The sequence below is a fragment of the Phoca vitulina genome, unplaced genomic scaffold, assembly GCF_004348235.1.
Source record: "Phoca vitulina isolate PV1807 unplaced genomic scaffold, GSC_HSeal_1.0 scaffold41, whole genome shotgun sequence".
In the NCBI taxonomy this organism is placed as follows: domain Eukaryota; kingdom Metazoa; phylum Chordata; class Mammalia; order Carnivora; family Phocidae; genus Phoca; species Phoca vitulina.
This window is the reverse complement of record NW_022589744.1, coordinates 11,641,931-11,661,625: the sequence shown is the minus strand read 5'-3', so window position 1 is coordinate 11,661,625 and position 19,695 is coordinate 11,641,931. Positions and strand designations below refer to the sequence as shown.

The window sequence follows — 19,695 nt, the reverse complement described above, 5'->3', positions numbered from 1 at the left end:
CTGAGCCACAGCCAGGGAGAGGAGGCAGGGTGGGGGGCTCAGGTCTGGAAGAACTGTTGGTCCACCTGGGTACTGAGGGTTCCACTGGTGGTCAGCGTCCGGCTCACAAACTCCTGGGTCACGTGGCGGGTGAGGGAGCCACTTGCTTCCAGGTGTTGGGACCCCAGGGTCCGTCCGTCTGCAGGGGAAGAAGCACTGAAGGACTCTGCCTGGGGCCCTGGCTTTCCTGCTCTGAGAGCTCTGTGTACCCCCCAGGAAAGCCCCTGCCCAGCAGCTCACCCAGGAGGAAGGGCTCGGTGGTGCTGGTGTGGGTGGTGGTGACGCTGCTGTATTCGCCTGGCAGTGGGCGCTGCAAGAGCCCAGGATGGCTGCCGAGTTGTGGGAAAGGGCCTGGCATGGGCAGATGGGCCAGTCAGAGATAACGGCGAGAGAAGAGGTGGCCAGAGAAAGGGTAGGGGTTACGAAGGGGTGAGGATCCCTACCTCCATCCTGGGACTCGATGGTGATGATGCCTTCACGCTCTGGCCCATAACCTTCAGTGGTCTTGGCCTGCACCTTGAACTTGTAGGGCACGTTCTCACTGAGGCCCGGCACGGTCAGCCGGCTCTCAGGACTGTCACCATCCACCAGGAACGTGGTGGCTGGCTCTGGACAGGGAAGATGCCTTTAGCCTCTGTGGCTCCCTCTCCACCCCTTCCCTGGCCACCCCGGACCTGGGGGCAGGCAGCACCTCCTCCATGGGCCAGCTCACAGGTCACCAGGTAGCCAAGGATGTTCCCCTCGGGCCTGCGTGGCCGCTCCCAGCTCAACTGCAGCGAGTCTGGGCTCAGGGCGGTAAACACCAGTGGGCCCGGGGCGCTGGGTGTGCTCAAGGTGAAGGTGGAGCCTGGAGGCAGCAGAGCAAGGGTGTCAGTGTGTGGGTGACTAGGGGACATCATGGGGGCAGCCGTGGGGTGGGGAGGCAGCTCACCTGGCAGGGGGCAGAGCGGACTCTGGGGGTGAACCTGCGACTCAATGGTGATGATGCCCTCGCGCTCTGGGCCCCAGCCTTCCTGGCTCTGGGCCCGCACACGGAACACATAGGAATGGTTGGGCAGAAGGTCTTCCACCACCACTGAAGTCTGGCTGGGGTTGGGGATGTTGAGCCGATACAGCTCCCCTGGGGGTGGGGTGGGAGACAGGGGAGAGGTGTTATTCCCGTGCCTACCCTAGGCTGCCACCAAGACCTGGTCATCACTCACCCAGGATTAGCTGTGGTTTGGGGGCAGGTGGGATCAGCCTGGAATGGCATGGTTGGTTGTTTAGGCTGTACACTATACAAGGGATGAGCGCAGCCTAAAATCCCACCTATGTTCTGGCTGTTTATGGGCCCAAGTCATGCTGCTCTGAGTTTGTCTTCCCAGGGAAGCACCACTTCCCAGCTCCCACAAAGCCATCTCCCAGGCCAGCAGAGGCCCTAGGTCCCTAAGCCAGTGAAGCCTCGGGCAAAACCCAGCAGAGGCAATGACCTGGAGAGAGGCCCAGGGAGACAGATGAGGAGAGAGGGGGCAGTGAAGGGCAGGGAGGAGCATGGAAGTGAGGAAAGTCTGGTGGGGACCATTAGTGTTCAAGGGACTTGGCTGGATTCCTGTCCAGCTGGGTGCTCCTGTGGGTCCCATCACAGGGCCGAGCCTGGCAGGCGTCCGCCCCGCAGCCCGCCCGCAGCAGCTGGGCCTCACCGCCATTCAGCAGCTGGTACTCCACGCTGTAGCCCTGCAGCGCTTGCTCACACCGCGGCTCCTGCCAGCTCACTTTCAGAGACGTGGGTCCCAGCGCTGAGAAGACCAGGCGGGTGGGCGTGTTGGGCACACCGGCAGCCAAGCGGGAGTCTGAAGGCGGGAAGCCGCAGGCAGTTAGTGTCCGGGGTCTCTGGGCAGGAGTCCTGCCTCTGTCCCCTGACCCCCCTCAGCTGTCTCCTCTCTGCTGACTGCTGGCCCGGCAGCTCGCTCACCCTGCAACACCCTGTCCAGGCCACCCAGCACCTCCCGCACATCTCAGAGTGGGTGTGGGCTTGCCGGCCCCCCACCCCTCCCCCGCTGGCCTGGTGCCTGTCCTCCCCCAGCCCAGCACCCCTGGAAAGGACAGAGGCTGTGTTAGGCGTCAGCACTGATGGGGATGGGATGGAGGGTAAGGTGCTGGTCTGGGCAGTGGCTGCCATGAGCAGATGGGTGACAGATGGAGCAGGACAGCTGCGCAGACACAGGACGGCCACCCCCGTACTACCTGGGCCCCGAAAGGGCGCTGCTGGCTGCCCAGCCAGGATTATAGTGTCTCGGGAGTCCCCAGAGGGAGGGAACCCCTTCATCTGAGCCCGACTCAGGGGCCCCAGGGCCCAGGACAGCGGGAGCCTGCTCCTCCCCTCTTCCCAGATGGGAGGGAGGCCTACGGCAGGACAAAACGAGAGTGAGCACGCAGGAGGCGTGTGTGTTGGAGGATGGGCAGCAGGGCGGGGCCGGGCCAGTACCCCGAACCTCCTGGGGCTGGAAGAGAAGAAGGGTGGGCTGCGGACACTCACTGTGGGAGGAGACAGAGGTGAGGGTGGAGTAGTCTCTGGGCAGCGTGGCAGAGACTGAGTGTTCTGTGCGGGTCAGCGAGTGGTAGTCCCGCGTGAGGGTGGAGGACGTACTCAGCACCCGGTGGGACAGGTGTGGGCTCAGGTGGGTGCCGTAGGCGGCGTTGGCCACAGTCACCCTGGGCAGGGAGTTGGCACTGCCCGGGAAGGCAAAGTCCATCCTCCCGTTCACCAGGTGCTCTGCAGGAGGAGAACAGGGTCACTGGGACAGACCTCTACTGGACCCAGAGCCCCATGGGGCAGCCTGTGGCCCTGGGAATTCCTAGGATTACCTATCTTCTGAGGGGGCCGGGGGGGGGGGGGGTGCTCGGCATAAAGCCAGCCTCCCTTGGCCCACCAGGGACAGAAGCTCAGTGTTCCTGGCAGAGTCCAAGGGGTCACAGGCTTCTGCAGCCCACGTCCGCTGGCCCTCAGGATGCCAGTGTGGACGGTCTGAGCACTGCTGACCCCAGCTGGGAGACTCCCCGCCCTTGCAGTTAGCCCTGCCTTCGGGGAGCCCAAATGCTTGCGCTGTGTCCCTTCAGGCCTCTGAGGGGTCTCCCTGGGTACCAGGGCCTGCCCTCCAGGACACAACACACTTCTGAAGTTGCACGCTCCTGCGGGCAGTCCTGCTTTGAGGACAGCCCGAATGCCTGCCCTGGGGGTTCCTTGGCTCTGGGGGTCCGCCTCCGCGCAGTGGCACCTCCCCCCGCAGGGCAGGGCGCCTTCACGGGCAGCCTGGCCACAGGGGGCTCGGGCCGGGCCCAGGCCGCAAGCGAGCGCGCCTAGGTGGGTGCGGGGTCGGGGCGCGCGGGGCAAGCCCGTCACCTCCGGGGGGCCTGGGTGTGGCACCGCGCGCTAGGCCGCCACCCTCCCCGCCCGTGCCCGCGTCCGCGTCCGCGCGGTCGTCCGGGGGCCCGCGGGGCGGCTCGCCGTCGGAGGAGCGCCCGCTGCTGGCCGACAGGCGCGGGATGAGCTCCGGGGGCAGCCGCCACGTGATGCGCCGCAGGTCCAGCTCCTCCCCCAGCAGGGGCTCGAACTTCCAGCCGCCGCCTTGGGAACAACGAAGGGCCGCGTTGGCACCGCCGGCGGGCGCGGGCGGCTGCGGGAGGGGGCGCGGCGGGGCGGAGGCCAGCGACGTGAGCCGGTCCTCGGGCTCTCCGGAATCCAAGTGTGGTCGCGGAGCGGGCGACGGGCGGGACCCTCGGCCCGCGAGGCGGAAGAGGAGCCCTTCCGTGCGAGCAAGTGCAGCCGGGGCCGCAGCCGGTGAGGAAAGCCCCCCCACCCCCGGGGTGGCGCTGGCTCTGTCACCAGCTGTGAGGTCTCCTGGCCCGAGCCTCAGTTTCCTGTGTACCGGTCAGAGTAATCTCTCCCCTGCCTGCCTCCCAGGGACAGTTCCAGAAGCCACAGAGTGCGTCCCAGGTGGTGTTAGCAGCTGACTTTGGGCACCTGATTCATACCTGCTGCTCTTTCAAACCCCCCACGACCCTTGGGTTTGGGTTCCTTAAGCCCAAGCTCAGCCCTGTCAGGGCAAGGATGGAAGAGAGTAGGAATCCTGGAGGATTTTGACTCATGGCATGGTATGATTGGCATCCTATTTTACAGGTCAGAACACTGAGGCACAGAGAGGGTGAGCAGTTCATCTGATGGCCCACAGTGGAGCCAAAGCTAAAACTGAGTACCAGGGAGTTCAGCTGAGGGCCCTTTATCCCGCACTGCGGGGAATCAGGAGGGAGGAGGAGCAGGACCAGAGGGCAGGGCAGGGCAGGGGGTCATGCCTGCCCCCTCCCACACAGCCTTGTCCCTGGGAGGTGGCCTGAATGTCCTGAGTCCGTGGCACCGCCTTCCGCGTGTAAGGCTGTGTTTCCACATGGTCCCGTGTGCGTGGCCCTGCACAGCCCTGTGTGCATCTGCTCCCAAGCAAGTCTGTTTGCCTGTGCACACGACCGCCCATGGGCCACGTTGGCTTTGTCCCCTCTGTACCCCACGCCAGTATGGTGCTTGTCAGATGGTAGGCTCTGCAGATATCCATGTGGAGCCGAGAGGGACTGCTAGTCTTGATCTCTATGCCTAGTGGTCACTGGCCCCATTGCTTTCTCTGGACACCTGTGACAGCCCCACCTGCTCCCGGGGACATGGATCCCAGACCCACTCACCAGTGTCATCGGAGACGCTAGGCCTCTGGCTGCCAGGAGGGGAGCGTAGAACGTCATCACTGTACATGAGGAAGCTCTCGTAGTCTTCCCCACACTGGGCGTCCACAATGGGGATGTCCGGGATGATAGGGACTGCAGGAGTGGGAGGGGTGAGCCAGGGCCCTAGCCTCAGCCTCCTGTCCTACCCTACCCCCCCCGCCCCCTCCCCCCGTGCTCCCCCCACTCACTGGACATGGGCCGCGTGGGTTGGGTGGCCAGGTTGATGATGGCCTCCCGCTCCGGGCCCCAGCCTGCCCCATTGCGCGCCTTCACCGTGTAGCGGTATGGCTGGGACTCCCGAAGGTTCTCAATGAGCAGCATCCGCCTCTTGGGAGCGTCCACCAATACCTTCTTCATGGGCCCGATGGGTCCTGGGCAGGGAGAGCGCCTCAGACGGGTCATTGTAGGTTCCTGCCTGGCCCAGCCCCGGCTCTGATGTAGCGGCCCCGCTTCTCGGGCTCTTTACTTCCCAGGGAGAGCACAGGGAACAAGGCAGGGAGCAAGCAGCTACGGGGCTTCTGGGTCGGGCCAGGCCCTGAGAACCTGGGCAGGGCTGGTTTCAAGAAGTGTCACCAACGCTCTGAAGGGCTCATCCTTAAGTGGCCGAGCCAGGACTAGACTCACGGTGGCCCCACTGTCACCTCTACTGATTGGTAATGGTCCCGTGTCCAGGGCGCCGCCACCCGAGCGCTGAGAGCAGAGATAGCCCAACGCCCACCACAGCTGCCGCGGGGTCACATGAGCAAGGACGGGAGCAGAGGGTGGGCTCAGGGAAGCTGCATCTCAGGGCAGGCTGAGGCTTGTGAGAGCTCAGGGTGTCGGGTGAAGGGTGTGCAAGACGACCAACAGTGTCAGGTTAGCCAAGAGCGGAGGCCAAGTAGCTCTCCTGCACTCACGGACACGCAGCCCTGGGAGGAAGGAGAAAGTGACCCCCGTAGCTCTGGGCAAGTTACAGGGCCTAGGCCCAGGGACAGCAAGAAGGGGCCTGCCACGTTGGAAGCCTTCTGGGAAACCAGAGAAGGCATAAAAGACTGGAGGCCAGAAAAGGTCCCAGTCTCCAAAGAGGTCCAAAGGAGGCTTCTGGAAAATGATACCTGGTAAGCTTGGTGTCTGCCCCCAGCAAACAACTGTGCTTAAAAAGAATTGGCTGGTGGAGGCCCCTCAGCCTGGGGGAGGTCTCTAGCTGCCAAGGTGGGCACTGTCTCTTGGCCCACCCCTCACATCCCTGTCAGCTAGTGGGAGAGGGGGAGGGGGCACCCACCAAAGTGCTGATACCCTCGACCAGGGGGCCATCTGGCACATTCCAGGACACAGCTGAGACCTCAGCAGGCTGGAGCCATGGCTGAAATCATTGGGAATGAACTTTCCACAGGATACACGGCGGGGTCAGAGGAGACTTCCTCTGTGACAGTGGTCATGGGGGGACTAGGTGTTATAAACCCAGAATGCACCAAAGGTGTGATGCAGCTGTTGAGGTCATGTGTGGTCTGCTTGGCTGGTAAAGAGCAATAAGCCTGATGTCTAGAATAATCTCTCTGTCCTCTGCCCTGCTGGGCCACTCCGGGAGTGCTGAGCCTGACCCATGTTAAGGTCCAGAGGTCGTGTGAAGTGGTGAGGTCCCCGTCCCTGGGACTGACCAAGGAGAAGTGAGGGCACAAGGAGGAGGTCCCTGCACGTGCTGGATGTGGGACCGAGTTCCCTCACTTTTCTCATCTTGGCAATTGGTGGGGTTGCCCACCCTTCCCTCCCTCCCAGGACTGGGAAGAAAGAACAGTGCTGCCAAATAAAATGTTACATGAGCTGTACTAAAAAAAAAACCTGTTTATCTGAAACTCAGGGCATCCTCTCTTTGCTAAATCTGGCAACTCTCCTTTGGCTCCACGAGACCCCTGTGAAAATGAGCCACCCTGGTTCCCTGTACGGGAAGGCACCCTGAGCTTGTGACCCCAGTGCACATCTATCTCACGCCTCCCGTCCCCACCTGCCCTGTGAGCTTCCGCGCTTGGTCTTGGGATGCGACCAGCCCAAACCTGACCACAAACCTGACGATGCCTCAGGCCACCAGACATATGGGGCTCGACCAGCAACCGGGATGACATGACCTCCCTCCTGCTCTTTGCCCCCTCCCCTTCCTGCCATCCCCGGGGGCAGGAGGGGTCCAGGTCCTTACGGTTGTCCTCGTTGACCAAGCCGTAGCAGACCTCGTAGGCCGTGATCTCGCCGTTGGTCTCAGCCGGCTCAGCCCAGCTCAGCTGGGTCACCGTGGAGGAGACGACATTGAAGGCCAGACGCCCTGGCTCACTGGGTACTGAGGGAGGGGCAGGGGGCAGTACAGGGAGAAAGCTGTCAGCCGCAGCAGGGGGGGGGGGCAGGGTTCTGGGGGGGGGGGGGGGCAGGGCTGCGCATCAGGGTAGCTTGCGGACAGACAGGTGGTGAGGCCTCACCTTCCTGTTGGGTGCAGCAGGACACCGAGGAGCTGTAGGGGCCCTCGCCCTGTGCCCCATAGGCGCACACCTTCATCTCGTACTCGCAGTATGGGTACAGGTTGGTGAGCTCCGCCGAGGGCACCTTGCTGTCAAGCAGGTGGGCTTCGGACTCAGAGTCACCCTGGATCCAGTACTTGACCTGCCCCCAGGGGAGGGAAGAGTCAGTGGGGAGCGGCAAGGGCCAGAGCTGCTCGTCCCTCCACGGACCTCCTGCTCTTATTGTCCCCTTTGCACAGATGAGACGCCAAGGGGTTGGTGATCTGCCAGGTTCACACAGCAGGGCTGGGACAGAACTGGCGTGTCTCCCGGGTGGGTGGAGGAGCCACATTCCAGGAAGGAGGGCAAATGTCTGAAAACTTCAGGGATGGGTCTTCCCTCTTCCCCAAGCAGATGGGGGTTCCCCCTGCCCCCTTGTGCCCCCGAAGCATGCCCTCTCCGCCCCCTCAGGGGCCCTCTGGCCTCAGGTGGCCCACATCCCCAGTGGGTACCAGGCCTCCCCATCCACCTCCCTCATTGCCTCCCACCTTACCCTGTACCCTGTTGGCTTGCCAGGAGGGGGCAGCCAGTTGAAAAGGATCTTCCGGGACCCGGCAGCCTTGGCATTGGGGTTCTGGGGGGCACCCAGGTCACCATGGTGAGGGAACGATGACAGTGTCTGGCTTGTGAAGTTCTGGTCCAGTTCGTCTGTAGTGAGCCAAGCCCGAGTGGAGCAGCCCGCTCAGCCACCCCCTCTTTGACGGAGGCAAGAATCCACCCTCACCACCAGGGGGCTCCCCCCAACCCTTCCCCACCAGCACTCAGCTGACAGCTGCCACCCCAGGCCCCTGGGGGTTTGGTGCCCCGACTGGTGCCACAGAGGGCATCCTGCCCTCCTGGTGGAGGACCCAGGAGGGTCTCTGGAGGAATGAGGAGGAGGAGGGAGTTCGTCTGCCCTTCTTTCTCCCGTGGCAGCCAAGGGAATACTCCATGTGAGAACATGTGTTCCTACACACCCCCTTTTCTCCCCTCTACCCTGAGAATCTTCCCTCCTCTCCTATCTTCTGGGAAAATCTCTGGGGTGGGCTCACAGACACGGCCATCCTGGAGCCTAAGGACCCATAAGAACTGTTTGACTCTCCGGGAAACACCTGCATTTTAGTTGGAACTGAGACAAGTCAAAGGGCTAAGGCCTAGTGGTGGGGTTCATGGCCTGCCACTCCACCCTCTCTGGTTGAGAGCAGGATTGCTGCATAAAATGCAGGACCCCTAGTTAAGCTGGAGTTTAAGATAAATAACAAATAAGATAAGTATATCCCAACTGTTGCATGGGGCATACCTACACAAAACTTGTTCCTTGATTATCTGAAATCCAAATCTCACTGGGCATCCTGTATTTTTACTTGCCAAGACTGGCAGCCTTCGTGGAGAGGCCCCCAGCCCTCCCTCTGCACCTGCTTAAGCACACTCCTGGCTCTGCGCACCTGGGTCCCCAATGATGACGGTGGCTGAGTGGGGCTGGCCCAGGCGGGCCCCGAACTTGGGGTTGGTGAGTTGAATGTGGAAGCGGCGGGTCTGGCGGCCCCGCAGGAGGGAGTCCATCTCCTGCAGCTCCAGGAGCTTCACCTGCAGCTCCTTCCAGGTCTCCCCAGGTTGGAACAGCAGCTCACCCTCTGCGGGGATGTAGTCCTGGGAGTGGGATGGGGTCAGGGTCAGACCAGGCCTGGAGAATGAATCACACCAAGCACTCCACCCCGACCTCGTGCATACGGCAGAGACCATCACACACAGACAATCCCACGTGGACACGAAATGGCTCATGTTCCTATAATACCTCCTGTGCATCAAGCACTTTACAAATCTTAGCTCATTTGACCCTCACAGCACTGTGAGGGGGAGCTGTTACCGTCCCCAATTTACAGATGAGGAGCCGAAAAACTTGCCCAAGCTCACACAGATAGTTGTGCTAGAGCTGAGCTGAGATCTGAACTGAGGCCCAGAGATGGGGATTTCTAGCAGATACAGAGAGTCCCATACGGGCAGGCCCCACCCAGGGAGAGAGGACCTGCCCCCCACACTGCGGCTCTGAAGCCTGGGATCCCACCAGGCCCCAGGCCCTGCCTCCTGGATAGGGTGCCTCCATCAGCTCCAGTTTCCTTCTTTCTTTTTTTTAAGGTCCTATTTATTTGAGAGAGAGAGAGACAATGAGCATGAGCAGGGGGAGGGTCAGAGGGAGAGGGAGAAGCAGACTCCCCTCTGAGCAGGGAGCCCAATGCGGGGCTTGATCCCAGGACCCTGAGATCATGACCTGAGTCAAAGGTAGATGCTTAACCGACTGAGCCACCCAGGCGCCCCCCCAGCTTTCTCTTTCAATGCCTCAGAGCTCTCCTGAGCGTCTGGGATGCGAGCGTCTGTGTGTACAGACATGTATGGGGTCCGTCAGCAGCAACGGGAGGGGGGGTCCTGCTCACCTGAGACCACTAGGTGGCGCTGCAAACTAACATTTCAAATCTAGGCCCAGCAGGGGGCAAATTCAAGGGCTACAAACCCAGATCCCGAAGAGGCAAATCCAAGAAAAGCAGGAGTTACCTGCTAGACAACTGACCGGGGGGGGGGAACACTTCAAACGCAAAGTCACAAAAGACAAAATGGGAGAATTGCACTAGATTAAAGGAGACTTCAGACACATGACAAAATGCAATGCCAGATCCTTGCTTGGTTCTTGGATTGGGGCAAAAAAAAAAAAAAAAAAAAGCTATCAAGGACATTGTGGGGACATGTGAACAAGCAGAGATCTGAATATGTACCAATTATCAGGTAATACTACAATGTGAGGTTTCTTAAAGTTGGTAATGAAGTTGTGTAGAATAGCCTTGCTCTCAGCAGGGGCCGGCAGAAGCTGTAGGGTCTATGTGATGTCTACAGCTTACTTTGAATAGTCCCGTAAACAAAATGAAACGGAACACAACTTTCTCCGTCTCTCTACAGTTACAGATGAGAGATGCATATCCGCACATACATCTCTATGTACGTGCATCTATTCCTGTGTCTACAGAGAAGGAAAGACAGAAAACAAATATTAATTGGCGACTCTATGTAAAGGGTAAATGGGCGCTAATTTTATTAGTCTTTTGATTTCTCTGTAGGTTTGAAGTTTTTCAAAATAAAAAGTTGGGAAATAATAATAATAATGTTTTTAAAAACACGTAAATACTGAAATATCTTTATAAAAGCACAACAGGATTGCCAGAATCTCTTAGATAATTTGGTGTATTCAGTGACATTTACGGACCTACAAATTCTTCCTTGGAACTTTTATTGGGAGCACTGGCATTCATGAGAACTGTTCCATCGAATAAAAGGAAGTGAAGAAGAGGGTGTGGTCAGGCTTCGGGAGCCCGCTGAGCACATGCTCCCTTGCATTTGCCTAACAGGACTGTGGGCCCCGTGACATTACATTCTATTACTCTCTAAGTGAATTGCTGATACGAATATTTTTAGTTTGTAAATGTTGATAATAAACTCAGAAAAACAAACAAACCTGTAAGCCAAGCCGAGCACATGCAACACCTGGATTTGGTTCTTCCGGAGACTGGGGCCCAGTGATGGAGGGGATGTGGGCCCACGTGCTTGGCCCTGCTGGCCTTCAAGGGCTGCTCCTGCAGCTTGGCCCTGGGAGGGCCTGCCAGGCAAACCGTGACAGCCCTTGAGGAGTCTGTCTAGGGCCATGTGGCCTCTGATCCCACCTCAAGAAGCCCAGAGCCCCAGGGGGCGCCTGGGTGGCTAAGTCGGTTAAGCATCTGACTCTTGATTTCAGCTCAGGTCATGATCTCAGAGTCCTGGGATCAAGCCCTGAACTGGGCTCCAGCTCAGCATGGAGTCTGCTCGTCCATCTCCCTCTGACCCTCCCCACTGCGCGCGCTCTCTCTCTCAAATAAATAAATAAATAAATAAATAAATAAATAAATAAATAAAATCTTAAGGAAAAAAAGAAGAAGAGGAAGAAGCAGCCCAAAGCCCCAGGACTGGGGCAGATGGGGAAGTCCATTTCACTCTGAAGGGTTTGGCTGCCCTGATAGATACCGGCTTGTTGGAAGGAGACATGACTGCTCTGGACGTGTCCCTGGCAGCGATGGGGCCTCACCTCGGGCACTACTGGCACTTCTGGTGAGCGAGACACCCCTGCTGCCGAGTGGCGGGCGCAGGTAGAGGCAGGTGTGTCCTTGGGAGGCCAGCCAGGGGCCCCTCCAGCAGCCGGGGACTCTGGCTCTCGCTGGGACCCTGGGAAACGCCGTTGACCCCATGGCGGAGCCTTACCCGGTTGCCCTGCGCAGTGTTATCCTGTGTGCGGTAGGACACCTGGGACTTGCCATTGTCCAGGATGCGCCGGACGACAGGAATGCAGGCCACTTGCTCCCCGCCGCTGACTGAGTACTCGGGCTTCTCAAAAGACACTATCCCGCTGGCTGCAAGGACCCAGGCGACAGTCAGGGCGTCCTGGCCTCCGTCCCTTCTCCACACCCACCCTCCCTCTGGCCCAGCCCCGCCTCGACGCCAGGAGTCTGCCTCTCATTCCTCACCCCACCGCCCTCTGGGGAGAGCAGAGGAAGGGAATGGAAAATTCTTCCAGAAAAGACTGAGGGAGCTGGAACAGAGTCCCACTGACATCCCGGACGTGTCAGGGCAGAGGAAGGAGGCCAGGCAGGGGCGTAGCCAGAGAAGAGGCCCCGAGACTGAGGACCGGGCCAGAGCAGGACAGAGTCCTGTGTTTGCTGGAGCAGGTGGGCAGGAGGGCTCAGGGGCCAGAGCAGGCCCTCCGGATGCAGGAAGGACGGTCATCAACAAGCCGGGGTTCCCCGAGGAGCAGGTAGGGAAGGCAACAAGGGCGTCAGCGGGACGGTGTGTGCTTCCCCTCCCACAGCCCTTCCTGCTCTCCTGTCCTGGCATCCTAGGGAGGTCTATTCAACCTCCTAAGTTCAAAGGCCAGAAGGGAGGGAAGAACAATGGGAGGGACGGGGGCAACTTCAGGAGGACCCAGCACCCTACGAAGAGTATAACAGAAGCTCCCACATGAATGCTCACTACCAGGCACGTACCGCGACGTACCCCTCTCGAGAGCCAGAAGCCCATTTTACAGATGGAGAAACCAAGGCTCACAGAGGTTAAGTGACTTGCCTATGCCACATGGCCGGGCCCCATTTCCACTCAGGTATCAGGAGGAACAAGGGTTCGCAGAGCCCCCTTTCTGCCCACCCCTGCTCCCTCCGCCCTGATCTACCTTGCTCCTTGATGATGGTGATGTTTACAAGGCGGCGGCCGAGGGTGGCGGTGCCCATGGGTACGTCGATAGCCTCCACCAGCAGCTGCTTCTCGTCGTCATCCTCAGGCCGGATGAAGAGGGGCACCCGCACGTCTACCAGCTCCACGCCCTCCTGGAACTCCACCATGCCCCGGGCATCTGGGTGGGTGTTGGGGGGGGCAGAGAGGGGTCAGGGGGCCACACTGGGGTGGGAGGCACAAGGGAGTGGTGCAGGGAGCCTGCCCACCTACCCTGGTCTGCAGTGAGGGTGTAGTAGCCCGGGGCCACCTTGAGCTCGTGGAAGGACCCCTGTTCCACATGCTTCTCTGTCAGCTTCAGCAAGGCCTGCTTGGCTGAGCGGGGTGCCGTCAGCACCGTGTCCACGATGGTGTGGTCCTGCCTGGGGTAGGGGTGGGGGGTCAGGTGGGGATGTGTCAGGCGGGCCATGATGCTGGCACTTGACCCCCATCCCCCACCCTCCTGCTTTTCCTCTCCCCAGCAGGGGACAAGATGCCTGGCAGCAAAAAGTGCAGGGTCTTTGGAACTGGGCAGTCCTGGAGGCCCATGCTGGCCCCACCACCTCACTCTGAGCCTCAGTCAAGCCACTGTGCCTTCTTGAGCCTCAGGGTCCTCATCTATGAAATGGGGCCCCTCCCTAGACCCTCCCAGCCACACCCCTTCAGGTGGGATCCCAGGAGTAGATGCAGGACAGAAAAGATGCTACGGGTATGGGCACTGGAGTCAGACAGGCTGGGTTCAAATCCTGACTCTATTTCTCAGTAACTAGGTAATGTGGGCCAAGATGCTTGACCCGGGGCTGCCCCACCCGTGTGCCTTCAACTCACTTTTTCCCGGCGTTGGGCTGCTGCCTGTGGGGACCAAGAGGGGGCTGTGAGCCGCATGGTGTCTGGGGTGGAGGCATGCCCTGCTTGGGGGGGTGTCCCCTAGAGTGGGCAGTATGGGCAGCCCCCCCCCACCAACCCCAGGCACCCAGGACCCACCGGAACTTAGTCTGCTGGAGCTTATGTGAGTCTGTTATCTGTCGGTACACCTCATTCAGCTGCCAGGCAAGGAAAGGCATGAGGCTGGCGTCCTGGGTAAGCCTCCCTACCCAGAGCCATCCAGGCCCAGGGGACATGGTTGGTTGGGGACATGCACAGGGGCCTGCACATTGCCTTGTCCCCTTCTGGAAACATTCATAGGATGACCCCAGGCCAGGCACATGTCCAAGGAAGCCCCTCTTTCCTATGCAGAAAAATCCAGGTTCCACAGCAGCTTCCCTTGCTCTCCCTCTACCGGGATCACTCCCAAGCCCAGAGATCAGCTTCTTTGGCCCTTACGTTCTCCTCCACCTCCTGGCGCAGCTGGTTACACTCTCGCGTGTCAGGTTTCAGCAGGTTCTCGGTGCACAGGCGGGCGAGGCGCAGGGACAGCCCGTAGGGCACTAGGGATAGGCGGGGATGGGGGTCATCAGCCCCCTGCACAGCAGGCATGCTGGAAGCCCCCTCCAGGAGCCACGCTAGGATGGTGGGGGGTGGGGGGGACCGGCGGGCCGAGAGCCTGAGGCCTGGAGCACCATCAGGAAGGGCAGAAGGTGGCCAAGCCTGTGCTTGCACCCAACACCCAGAGAAGACGGGAATGCTGTGACTTGAAACCCGGAACAGCGGTGAATGTGCCCCAGGCCCCAGGGGCACCGCCAAGAGCCCCCGCCAAGCCCCCGCCCTCACCCAGCTCCGTGGGGTTGGTGCTGGAGGCGTGGGAGGCAAAGCCAGGCCGCTGCACGTTGTTGGTGATCTTCCATCGGACCATGTCCCGTCCCTTGAGGTTCCCGCTGCGTAACATGGGCGTATCCAGGTGGTCCGAGGCCATCAGGTTCTCCCGCAGCATGTAGTGGTCTTCCTTGAAGCCCACCATGTGACCTGCATGACAGGGTCCTCCGCATGGGGCCTCACCCTAGGCCCTCCCCGCCACACCCCCTCCGGGTGGGACCCCAGGCCTCCTGCCTCTGTTCCAGACTCAGCCCCTATTTCCCCTCCACCCTATCTGGGAGCACGAGCAGTCAGAGCCCTTGCCGCCCCTGCGGATGCTGGGTCAATACCTCGGTTGCAGCAAGGGAGAAGTGCCAGGCAAGCCTAGGAGACAAGGTGGGTGGGGATGAGGGCTGGGACAGCTGCCTCAGCTCACAGAAGCCCCTCCAGCTACCCCGCTCTCCATGCCAATGGTCCAGAGGGGCAACAGTGCCTTCCCCAGACACCAGGATATCAAGGAAGTTGAAGGGATCTAGGTGTGGAGCACACAGGGTGAGTACGGAGGGTGATGGGGGCAGAGGATTCCCAAAGTTTGTGCCATGGGACCCTGGTCCTGCCAGATGATCTGTAAAGGATCTATGAGCCAACCCATTTGAGAAGCACTGAATTCATTCCCCATGCCCCTCTTAGAGTTTCACTATGCATACAACTAGATCAAAGGCTCTGAGAAGTCCCGCAGAGAGGAAGCCTCTTTCCCAAATGTATTTGATCAGAGATGTCTTTATCTCTGTAACACACACTAATATCCCACAATACTGGGGCTACTACACAGCGTCTCCTGTTTCTACAATTCAGTATCCCGAGCCGGGCCATCCTCCGTGCTTTCTTGCCTCTTATCTCTTCTCCCCAGTGAGACTATCAGCTCCTGGCGGGCAAGGCCCTTTCTTCCTTGTTGGCTCCCCTGGCCCTTTGCATGTGCCTGACCCGAGGACAAGTAGTCTCAGGTCCGGGCCACTGATGGTTGGCAGAGGCAAAGGGCTGGCGTGGGGAGGGCACTAGAGCTGGGCAAAAGACGTGGGTTCACCTGGCCTCTGCCACCTATGAGGACCTTGGGGGGGTTGGAGACCCCAGGGTGAGTGGAGACCCCGGGGTAAGTAGGGACACTCGTGGGAAGTGGGACCCTGGTGGGGGATGGGGACCTGGTGGGAGTAGAGGTCCCTAGGGGGGATGGGGCCCCTGGCGGAGGTGGGGTCCTGGCAGGGGGGTCCCTGGGGTAAGCAGCCCCGGCCAGGGGGGGGGGGGCCCCTGGGGTAAGGGGGGGCCCGGGGGGGGGGGCGGGGCCCTGGGGTAAGCGGGGACCCTGGCGGGGGGGGCCCTGGGGTAAGCAGCCCCGAGGAGCCCCCACCTTGCAGCAGGCGCAGTACTTCCAGCAGAGGAGCAGTAGCAGCGCCAGGAGCAGCAGCAGGAAGATGAGCAGAGGGATGAGCCACCAGAAGGACCTGGGTGGGCAGTCTGCGGAGGAAGGGAAGGAAGATAAGGAGGGAGGTGATGCCCGCTCCCCACTGCGGCTGCCAGGCCACCCACCGGCCCTGCCCGCCAGCTCACCCTTCTTCTTGTGTACCAGGACAGTGCTGTTGGGCCCGGGGGCTCCGTCGCCCTCCACCGTGTAGCTGTATGTGCAGTCATCCTCTTCATCCCGGAAGGAGCAGTGCTCCACCACCTCCTCTCCTACACCCACAGGTGGTCAGCAGATGCCTCAGGCCTGGGGAGGTGCTCCCTACTCTGGGGCCCACTGTGCCCACTGCAGGGACGCCAGTCCCTGGGCACAGGGCCAGGCTGAGGTGGGGCGCCGCCCTGTCCCCGCCCAGGAGCATCAAAGGCTGCAAATCTGTGCCCCCCCCATCCTGGGTGTCACTCAGGAACTTGGCTTCTAGGACATTTATCTGACCTGGAAGAGAGGAGGCTGTGTGCTCCCAAGGCCCAATGACGTGCCCCTACTGTGTTCATATCCCTGCCCAGCTCTCTGCCCCCTGCCTAAGCCAGGCTCCCCCTCCGCAGACTCTTTGGTCCCTACTCAGCTGTGCCTCCTGCCCCCGGGTCTGTGGGTCCGGTCTGCATTCTGTGACCTCTCCCCGGGCTGGGATCCCTCCCCTCTCTCTGGTCTGCATGACCTCAACCCAGACTGTGAGCCCTCTGCCCAGCTCTACAGCAGCCCCGCCCAGCTGAGTGACACCCCTACCCATCGGATGCCCCGTGCCTAGGTTCTTAGCACCCCCGTCCTTGGCACCGCCTCACACCTCTCTTAAGCTCGTCCACCATCTTGACCTTGAAGCTGCACTCCTCGCACGTGCGGCCTTTCTTCTCACCGGTGCCCCAGGCTTGGCACTGCACACAGGAGCGCAGGTCCTCGCAGAGGCCCAGGCGGATCTGGGTAGGAGAGGAGGGGGGTGGGGGTGTGCTGGGTGGCCGCCAGGCCTGCTCCCCTAACCTCACTCACACCCCTGGCTGGCTCCTATATCACCAGGCTCAGCACTTCCTGCCCGCCCTGCCCTGTGCCTAAGGTTCCCATGCCCACACGCCAGTGACCTTGGCCTCACCGCTGAGTAGTTGATCTCACAGATGGTGTCCGTGTAGAGCGACTGCTGGTTACAGTGGCAGCGGCCACACTCGCAGTAGCCACGCCCATTACAGATGCCCTAGAGAAAGAGGACGCACCACTGAGGCCCTGGTAGCCCCATCCCTGCCTGAGAGGGTGGGTGGTGCTGGCTAGGGTCCCTTCTGCACCCTGCACTGCCCTCCTGGTGCCCCGGCCTACCCCACTGCTGTCGATGCAGGTGGCATTGCTGAGAGGACAGTCACAGCTCAAGCCTGTCCACCCAGGCTCACACACGCACTGGCCCATGGAACAGCGGCCCCGGTCTGCAGAGAGCGGGGAGGGGTAGGAGAGGAGAGCCACATTCACTCCTGCAGTCCAGGCTGCCCATCTGCCAGGCAGGACCTGTGGTTGCTCAGCCTGAGCTGGGATTTCTCCAGCCAGGGGCAGATCCATCTCTTTTTTTTTTTTTTTAAGATTTTATTTATTTATTTGACAGAGAGAGACACAGCGAAGAGACGGAACACAAGCAGGGGGAGTTGGAGAGGGAGAAGCAGGCTTCCCGCGGAGCAGGGAGCCCTATGCGGGGCTCGATCCCAGGACCCTGGGATCATGACCTGAGCCGAAAGCAGACGCTTAACGACCCAGGTGCCCCCATCTCTTCTTCACTTTCTTGGAATCTCCTTCCCTCCCTCTCTCCGATTCCATTCTGCCTTCTACTTTCCACTCTACAGCCAGAGTCATTATCCCAAAACACAAATCCAATCACGTGTCTCTCTGGTTTAAGAACCTCTAATGAGTTCTGGCCAATGCAATAAGGTAAGAAAAAGAAAGAAAACATGTAAGTATTGTAAAGTAAGAAATAAAACTGCCATTATTTTAAATATTAGGAACATGGGGTGCCTGACTGGCTCAGTCAGTGGAGCATGTGACTCTTGATCTCAGGGTTGTAAGTTCAAGCCCCACATCAGGTGTAGAGATTATGTAAAAATAAAATCTTAAAAAATATATATTAGGAACATGTCACAAAATATCAAAAAGAACTTGCAGATAAATTATTAGATTTCATAAGTGATTTTTTAAAATTTTCTAAGCTTATAATGCCCTTTTTTAAAGATTTTATTTATTTTAAAGATTTTATTTATTTATTTGACAGAGAGAGAGATAGCGAGAGCAGGAACACAAGCAGGGGGAGTGGAGAGGGAGAAGCAGGCTTCCCGCTGAGCAGAGAGCCCGATGCGGGGCTCGATCCCAGGACCCTGGGATCATGACCTGAGCCGAAGGCAGATGCTTAACGACTGAGGCACCCAGGCACCCAATAAATAAAATCTTTAAAAGAAAAAAAAAAGAGGGATGCCCGGGTGGCTCAGTTGGTTAAGCGACTGCCTTCGGCTCAGGTCATGATGCTGGAATCCCAGGATGGAGTCCCGCATCGGGCTCCCTGCTCAGTGGGAAGTTGGCTTCTCCCTCTGACCCTCCCCCTTTCATGCTCTCTCACTCTCTCTCCCTCAAATAAATAATAAAAAACCAAAATCAAAAAAAAAGAAAAAAGAGAAAAAAAGATCAATCTAGACTAGAACTGGACCCACCCTGGATGGACCCCAAACCCCCCGCATTCTGGTCCTGCCTCCTTCTCCAGCAGCCTCCCCCTCCCCTCCTCTCACAGCTGTGCCCGTGCCAAATGCCTGCCTTCTTCCAGATATGCTGGGCTCTCCTTTTGTTTCTCTGAGCACACTCTGGCATGGACGACTGAAGAGGAGACATGACAGACAAAAGCAAGAAGGGAGGAAAGGTAGGAAAGCAGGGGCTTGACCTCCAGTGACAAGTAGACAGTTGGGGCTAAATAAGTAATTGATGGCTGGATTTTCATTGATTCTCCTCCATTCAAACCACTCAATCCTTCCTGTGGCCGCTGGGTGGGTTCTGTGACCCTTGCCCTGCTTGGAAGCCCTGGCCACACTGCATAAGCCCGTGGGGCTACGGTGGACACGTAACTCCAGGCCCTGAGAGAGGAAAGACCGTCATGCCACATACCAGCAACCACTGAGGATTCAGCTGGATGGGACCAACCCTCATGAGATGGCAGAGACCACAGGACCTCAGGGGCAGTGGTCTGAAGCATGAGCAGGGGCCTTGGGCATCAAGTCTGCAGAGGGGAGGGAGGTCCAGGTTGGGGTGGCCTTGGGGGAGGCACTTGGGGAGCCCCAAGGGGGGCTAGGTCCAAACTTGGGGATTCTGACTCCTGGCCTGGCCCTCCACCCAGGTCAGGACCCCCAGGTTGCCCTTGTTGTCCTGAGCCCCCCAGCACTGGCCGCCGGGGCTGCCGAGCTCACCGTTACAGAGGACCCCGGAGGCACGGGGACACTGGAAGTTGTCATACTCGCAGAATGGCCCCTCGTAGCGGCCTTCTCCGTAGCACACGCAGTGGCCACACTGGCACTCGCCACGCCCGGAGCACGGCTTGTCCTCGTCCTCCCGCAGGCAGGGCGCTATGTCACTCAATGAGCCCGTGGAACAGCTGCAGGTCTTGCCGCTCCTGAGGAAGGAGCCAGTCACTTCCCCACAGCCCACAGGGAAGGCTGGGGCTTTTACCAACCCATTGCACAGATGAGGAAGCTGAGGCTTGGAGAGAACCTCAGTGGGTCCAAGTCACACAGACAGTGGTGCCTGAGCTGAGACTCAAACGTCCGTCCCAAGACCCTCCCAGGGTCCCTTCCTCAAGTCACCATGGACTTGTTCGGTGTCTTGAAGCTTTAAGAGCCCTCACTACCCTTATGATGAGCTCATTTCTGATTAGGTCACACGTGC

At 59.6% G+C, this 19,695-nt stretch overlaps 1 protein-coding gene across 5 annotated transcripts in view; it reads right to left on the bottom strand.

Moving 5' to 3' along the window:
* Positions 1-20: 20 nt before the first annotated feature.
* ITGB4 (integrin subunit beta 4) overlaps positions 21-19,695 on the bottom strand; it is a 29,526-nt gene continuing 9,851 nt past the window's right edge. Inside the window, exons 13-40 of one of the 5 annotated variants that reach the window (XM_032429691.1) lie at positions 19,221-19,423; positions 17,110-17,213; positions 16,892-16,990; positions 16,592-16,721; positions 15,900-16,022; positions 15,700-15,806; positions 14,645-14,678; positions 14,274-14,465; positions 13,887-13,990; positions 13,548-13,606; positions 13,392-13,415; positions 12,798-12,946; positions 12,526-12,705; positions 11,565-11,713; positions 8,732-8,936; positions 7,801-7,955; positions 7,230-7,410; positions 6,956-7,093; positions 4,974-5,156; positions 4,747-4,878; positions 3,419-3,643; positions 2,555-2,791; positions 1,719-1,868; positions 971-1,159; positions 731-886; positions 483-647; positions 280-390; positions 21-178 (exon numbers count right to left, since the gene is read on the bottom strand). In XM_032429691.1, coding sequence (XP_032285582.1) covers positions 39-178; positions 280-390; positions 483-647; positions 731-886; positions 971-1,159; positions 1,719-1,868; positions 2,555-2,791; positions 3,419-3,643; positions 4,747-4,878; positions 4,974-5,156; positions 6,956-7,093; positions 7,230-7,410; positions 7,801-7,955; positions 8,732-8,936; positions 11,565-11,713; positions 12,526-12,705; positions 12,798-12,946; positions 13,392-13,415; positions 13,548-13,606; positions 13,887-13,990; positions 14,274-14,465; positions 14,645-14,678; positions 15,700-15,806; positions 15,900-16,022; positions 16,592-16,721; positions 16,892-16,990; positions 17,110-17,213; positions 19,221-19,423 — 4,024 coding nt within the window. In that variant the 3' untranslated portion in view covers positions 21-38. Of the gene's footprint in view, positions 179-279; positions 648-730; positions 887-970; positions 1,160-1,718; positions 1,869-2,262; positions 2,422-2,554; positions 2,792-3,418; positions 3,644-4,746; positions 4,879-4,973; positions 5,157-6,955; positions 7,094-7,229; positions 7,411-7,800; positions 7,956-8,731; positions 8,937-11,564; positions 11,714-12,525; positions 12,706-12,797; positions 12,947-13,391; positions 13,416-13,547; positions 13,607-13,886; positions 13,991-14,273; positions 14,466-14,644; positions 14,679-15,699; positions 15,807-15,899; positions 16,023-16,591; positions 16,722-16,891; positions 16,991-17,109; positions 17,214-19,220; positions 19,424-19,695 lie in introns of all 5 variants that reach the window. The other 4 variants (XM_032429687.1, XM_032429690.1, XM_032429686.1 and 1 more) reach the window with 4 other exon arrangements.